Below are 6,711 nucleotides of genomic sequence, written 5' to 3' on the forward strand. Positions count from 1 at the left end.
CATTCATGTAGCTAGGGGATTCTCCCTATATGATCTTATGAATCATTGTATGGACTTTGAAGTGTATTCTTTCTCTGATGGGGAGCCAATGAAGCTTCTGTCGAAGTGGTGATGCGCTTTCAAATCTTGATTTGCCAACGATAAGTCTGGCTGCCGTGTTCTGGGTAGTCTGAAGTTTTTTTCAGGATCTGGGTCTTACATCCTAAGAAAACACTGCTGCAATAGTCTACGTGGGTAATAACTGTGATATTTCATTTACTGAATATTGGGGCGCTATTCAAGCATTTGTGTGCTTTGCACCTCATTCCTATGTAGCTTAAAGTGTGGTAAAATAACATGCATTATGATGAAAATTCATGTCTTTAACATGCACTATTTGACATAACTTGGAAGTTATTCCCCTAATGCACGTTAACAAATGCCCCCAAAACTGATTAAGTCATTTCTTTTTTTCTATGGTTCAGCTTTTCTTACGTCTTTCAGATTAAGCATTGGAAGGATGCAAGGAGGAAATCAAACCAATGTGAAAGAATTTATTCTTCGTGGATTCACAACCAACGGGGGTTCACCATTTGCTTTATTTACACTGTTCCTAGTGATCTACACTCTCACATTGATTGGGAATATAACCATCATTATGTTGGTGTGGTTCAACGCTTCTCTCCATAAACCCATGTACGTTTTTCTTGGCAATCTCTCTTTTGTTGAAATCTGGTACACAACCAGCACTGTACCAAAAATGCTTTCTGGCTTGCTATCTAAGATTAACTCTATTTCTTTCAATGGCTGCTTCATACAGTTTTATTTCTTCTTCATCTTTGGTTCAGCTGAGTGTTTTCTCCTCACCATCATGGGTTATGATCGCTATCTAGCCATCTGCCACCCTCTCCGCTACAATATCTTAATGAGCCCTAATAAATGCTGTTTCTTTGTTTCTTCTTGCTGGATTGGCGCTTTCCTCTGGTCTTTGTTTCCTGTAATATTAATATCAAAGCTGCAATTCTGTGGCAATGAGATTAACCATTTCCTGTGTGATCCAGGACCTCTCCTGGAACTTTCTTGTGAGAGACACCATTCAATAGAAGTATTCATTACTGCACATATTGGTCTATTTGTCTTCATTACCTTCTTCTTTACCTACATTTCATATACTTTCATTATACGAACTATATTAAGAATTCCATCTTCAACTGGGCGCCGTAAGGCCTTCTCTACTTGTGCCTCCCACCTCATTGTGGTGACCATTTTCTATGGATGTGCTATGTATATATATGTCAGGCCATCAGGGAATCATCTACTTGACATTGATAGGGTAATAGCTGTGTTCTACACAGTTGTGACTCCTCTATTGAATCCAGTAATCTACACGCTAAGGAACAAGGAGGTCCTGGAGGTGTTCAGAAAGATGATGCGACTGTAGGAATTTTCTTTCTTCTATCTATTTTGTACATATACAATACATTGCTTCTCAAATCTATCCTGGTTATCCCCCAGATTCAGTCAAATTTTCAGGAGATATTTCCACATAGAACCTAGAGATTGGAATTGAGATGTGCAGATCAGGGCATGTTCAATTTCAGAGCCTTGATAATTGGAGGAGGACCTAAGCATTTGCAAGCACACGTGGGTGGAGGGAGAATCCATTTTACAAATATACCCATTGGAAAAATGAACGGCACAGATCTGGAAGCTCCCACATGTAGGTGTCAATACTTTCACATGGAAGCAGTGATTAAACAACTTCCACATTTAAACTGTTTCCCCATTTGATATATGTGTACATGAAAGTGCTGCCAGTTAAGGAGGGTAGTTATGAAGGTGTGGTAAAAAAGTAAAGTTTCATAATACTTTGAATTACCACTGGAGTAACCAACCTGCTGTATCTCAGAACCGCAGGTTGCTGACTTAAATGGTAAATGAATAGCGTCGCTTTCCAGCTACCTCACAGGCAGCGCTGTGGAAGAGTGGGAGTGGAAGAGTGGCCTAGTGGTTAGGGTGGTGGACTTTGGTCCTGGGGAACTGAGGAACTGAGTTCAATTCCCACTTCAGGCACAGGCAGCTCCTTGTGACTCTGGGCAAGTCACTTAACCCTCCATTGCTCCATGTAAGCCGCATTGAGCCTGCCATGACTGGGAAAGCGCAGGGTACAAATGTAACAAAAATAAAATATTCCAGTGGCTCAGGAGCACTGGACCTTAAAGCACAACTCGATGTTCCAGGACCACATCTTAAAAGGGTTGTAATGCTGATTCCCCATCTCTAAACATCTCCATCACCCCTCTGATCAACATCCCCCCCCCCAAATCACCAGAAATCCCTGAAAAGAAACCCCACCTCCAACCATCACCTATAATTCCCATATCAGAAGCCCCTACCCCCTAAAGACCCCTGTATCCGATGGACTTACCAGTGATGTAGTGAGTACCCAGGCAGGGGCGATTGCCAGTCGGTCCTTCCCATGCAGCACCTTCTGCCAATAAGGCACCCATAGGGATAATCTCATGGAAAAATAATCTCACCTTTTTGATATAACATGGGTTAAAAGGTTCAGCTCAAGTTGCATTATAGAATTTACATAGTAATGAGGTACTTTACATGCATTTGCATCTAATTACTAAGCCACCCATGGTGCTTTAAATAATGCTGTTTTATGGAAATTTAACATGAGTTAGTGCTTTTTACGTGTGTTAAAGGGCAGATTGATAACTACCCCCCCCCCCCCCTCCAAGAAATGGAGGATGTAATTATAACTAGATTTCATTTTGGTAATATCAATGAACTGCATGATATTAAGGAGAATGACTCCCTTCGTCCCTTATATAAAACATTGGCCAAAACGAGCAACTTTTTAAAACCTATATCTGTCTTTGAGCTGGTTTAAAACCTGACATGGAAAATTTTCCCCATACACATTTTTTTCCTTCATAAGATGGCGAATAGATATGCAGATTTCAGTCTTGTACAAGGTCCACCCAAACCATGCCTGCTTGAAATTTCTGTATGATGTGGATCTTCTTATGTAGTTTTGTGAAATGTATTTAATGTATTTGTGATATACATGCTACTTACGCATGGATATGTTTCTTATGTAATGGCCTTACTGTACTACCTAGACAGCTCCACAATAAACTTTGGGTTACTTCAATTTATTTCCTCTGTTTTTTAAATATATATTTCCTTTAGATCTTTTTGACCTGACAGCTTCAAATCTTTGAAGGCCTTATCCACTGCTCTAAATTCAGAATGTTTTTCTTAAAAATCTTGGACCCAATATTCAGCAGGCGGTGATCAGAATTTTGCTCACTGCTGCCGGTGCTATCCCTGGAAATTCAATGCCAGGCTATATCTGGACTCCAACATTGAATTTCCAGATTTATGGAGATGCCAAAAGCATAGTCAGTTAAGTGCAATATTGAGCACTTAATCGGCTATGGTGAACTGCATAAAGATAGAACTGACTTTTATAATTGTGAAATGTAAAAAAAGCATAAAAATTGTTCAGTCTATAGGGGTTGATGTCTATCATTTTTTAATTGAAAGATACACAAAGGGCTCTGTCATGAAATGCCTAGCCACCCACCTGGGGTTACCCCACAGCCACTTAGAGGGTCTAGCTCCAGCACATCTCAGGTCTGCCTGCACCTACTGCTCATGCTCTACACTAGCTCCTCCCACTGACTGGGTCACAACCACCTCTGGGTGAGTCTTCCGCTTTCAGATTATTCCCGGTGATTTCTAGGTTACTGGAGCTACATTCCCAGTGGTCCCACAGTTCCCAGAAAGCACTCACAGACCCAACACACAAACCACTAGGATTCTTTATCAGTCCAGACAGGCAGAATGAACAAACAAATGTGTTTATTCTCAGAACTTGGAACAGTGGACAAAAAAATGTGCAAATAGCAAACAGTAACAAGTAACTGAAAAATGGATCAATTAGAAAACTAAGTAAACATTTGCATATTTTCTACAAAGTACCTGGGGAGATCAGGGCATATATCTGTTTACAGATCTTCAGCAAAGAGATCTTTCTCTCTCTTCTCCCAGGCTGAAACTGAAGCAACAGCCAGCATCTGCTGGGTAATTTGAAACTCCAGGCCAATCAGAACCCAGTCTGTTGCTTGCTTCCTGCTAGTGTTAAAGAAAGAGAACATTCAGTCCTCTGTAACAGCTTTAAGCATAAAATGCACCATCTGCTGGCCAAAGCAGAAAAATACTCTTCAAAATAAATTTAGGCAGGAAAATATCCAATACATTTTATAGGCTTAAAACACACTGTTTCTTCACAGGCCAAGTTTGCTAAGATGCGTTAGCGTTTTTAGCGCACAATAACCGTGTAGACGCCTATAGGAATATTATGCTAAAAATACTAATGCGTCTCTAGCGTGGCTTAGAGGGGCATTTTCGAACAAGGCCGGCCATCTCCGGGGCTGGCTCTGCAAGTGGGCGGAGCCAACTGTATTTTCGAAAAAGATGGCCAGCCATCTTTTTTTTCGATAATACGGTTGGGGCCGCCCAAATGTCAGAGATGGCCGGGTTAAAGATGGCCGGCCTTGGTTTTTGCCCATAATGGAAACTGAAGCCGGCCACCTCAGACCCGGCCAAATCCAAGGCATTTGGTTGTGGGAGGGGCCAGCATTTGTAGTGCACTGGTCCCCCTGACATGCCAGGACACCAACCGGGCACCCTAGGGGGCACTTCTAAAAAGTTTTAAAAAAACTTAAATTAGCTCCCTTACTTTGGGTGCTGAGCCCCCCAACCCCCCCCCCCCCAAAAAAAAACCCCACTCCCCACAACTATACACCACTACCATAGCCCTAAGGGATGAAGAGGGGCACCTACATGTGGGTACAGTGGGTTTCGGGTGGGTTTTGAAGGGCTCCCATTTTCCACCACAAGTGTAACAGGAAGGGGGGGGTGGGCCTGGGTCCGCCTGCCTGAAGTCCACTGCACCCACTAAAACTGCTCCAGAGACCTGTACATTGCTAAGATGGACCTGAGTATGACATCTGAGGCTGGCAAAAAAAGTTTTTAAAGTTGTTTTTTTGAGTGTGGGAGGGGGTTAGTGACCATTGGGGGAGTCAGGGGAGGTGATTCCCGATTCCCTCTGGTGGTCATCTGGTCAGTTCGGGTACTTTTGTTAACTGTCCAGAGGATGAATGGATACATTGTTGCCATGAGACAGTCCATTCTCTGCAAGATCCCTATTTTATACAGAACATAGAGATCAGAATTGAGATTTCCAGGTCAGGATATGCTCATTTTCAATGATATTTTAGAAAAGGATCTGCCAAAGTAGAGACTTTTCTAAAACACCTACAGGAGTGCACACGTATCTGCACTTACAGTGGGTGTGGCCATTGTACAAGGATATACGTTAAGAAAATGGACAGCAAGGAGCTGGCAGCTTCCATGGAGAGGTGCAGGTACTTAAATGTTGAAATGTCAATTTTATATCCCCACTTATACCTGCCCCAGTCTACAAGCCTACACATGTAAGTTCCACCAATTAAGAAGTAAGGCCACAATTTTTGAAATGGACATGAATTACATATGATTAAGGAGAATGACTCCCTTAATACCTTGTGCAAAGTTCTGTCTGAAAAGAGCATTAAAAGAAAAGAAAAAATCACGTGGAACTCTTTTTCTAAAGTGTGATAGTGTCTTGTACTTGTGCATTAACAGCAAAAATAAATGTGCATCAAGTGTAAAGTGAGTGTGGTAAATGTACGAGGAATGATCTGCTTTTGCAGAAAGTTACCCCCTGGGTGGCATGTTACATGCTTGGGCTGATACCATGGACCTTCTACACTATCAGCCCAATGTAATTAACACTGTCCAAGAGCTAACTTTCAACATGACAACTACCCACCAAGGTGCCGCTTGTTCCAGCCCTATGATCACTTCTCCAAAATCTCGGATCAACCATCAATCCTCTGATCAACCCTCTTCTGTAACCACTCAATGCTCCAATTAACCTCCCATGCAACCCAGTGCAATGGTGGTCCAGCAGCTCCTGCCCATAGCGGCTGCATCTTGAAAAGTTCACCACAAACTCTAGAAGTCATGATGGCCATTTTGAAAACATAGGGCCTAATATTCAAACCAGAGGAGTTAGTCCAGCAAACTCCCGTGGTCCACACTGAGTCTGGACATTCAATGCCTGGCCATTTCTGGTGACCGGCATTGAATATCTAGTTTATTTTTGGCTGGTTCAAACTTAACAGGCCGATCTTCACTGCTGGCCAGTTAATTTTGAATCAGCCAAAGAAAGGCCTGGTATTCACGCAGCCAAATATGGTAGCCTAACTTACCCTGAACATCAGCGCTAACTGTGAATTTTTAGCGTGTCATGAACGGCCATGTACCACTGAAAATTATCAGATAGTCAGTTATGGGTCATTTAACTGACTGGGTGTCAATTCTGGCCAGTTAGACACTTAGGAATATTAGGAGACAGCCACTAGGAGCAGGAAAGAGTGAGCTTCTCTCCTACCTATTTCTTTCAGCTGGACCACAATGAGGTCAAGATAGGATCATGGGACCCATTCTTACCAGTATGGGAGTGGAGAGAGGAGGACTTGAGCCTTGTGTGTGTGTGTGTGTGTGTGTGTGTGGGGGGGGGGGGGGGGGGTGATATGAACTTTGTCAGAGGTGGGAAGAAGGGTCTGAGCCTTGTCATGGAAGGTGGGAGGGAGGAAAGGACACTGG

At 42.7% G+C, this 6,711-nt stretch overlaps 1 protein-coding gene across 1 annotated transcript; it reads left to right on the top strand.

The window, feature by feature from the left end:
* The first annotated feature begins 499 nt into the window (after nucleotides 1-499).
* Nucleotides 500-1,420, top strand: LOC115457086 (olfactory receptor 6M1-like). The gene has a single exon (XM_030186509.1). The coding sequence runs from the start codon at nucleotides 500-502 to the stop codon at nucleotides 1,418-1,420; it is 921 nt and encodes a 306-aa protein (XP_030042369.1).
* Nucleotides 1,421-6,711: the final 5,291 nt, after the last annotated feature.

Source organism: Microcaecilia unicolor, chromosome 14 (genome assembly GCF_901765095.1).
Source record: "Microcaecilia unicolor chromosome 14, aMicUni1.1, whole genome shotgun sequence".
NCBI lineage: Eukaryota > Metazoa > Chordata > Amphibia > Gymnophiona > Siphonopidae > Microcaecilia > Microcaecilia unicolor.

What these genes read in the sequence shown, in the direction of transcription:
- LOC115457086 (XM_030186509.1), top strand. Translation starts at nt 500, where the DNA reads ATGCAAGGAGGAAATCAAACCAATGTGAAAGAATTTATTCTTCGTGGA.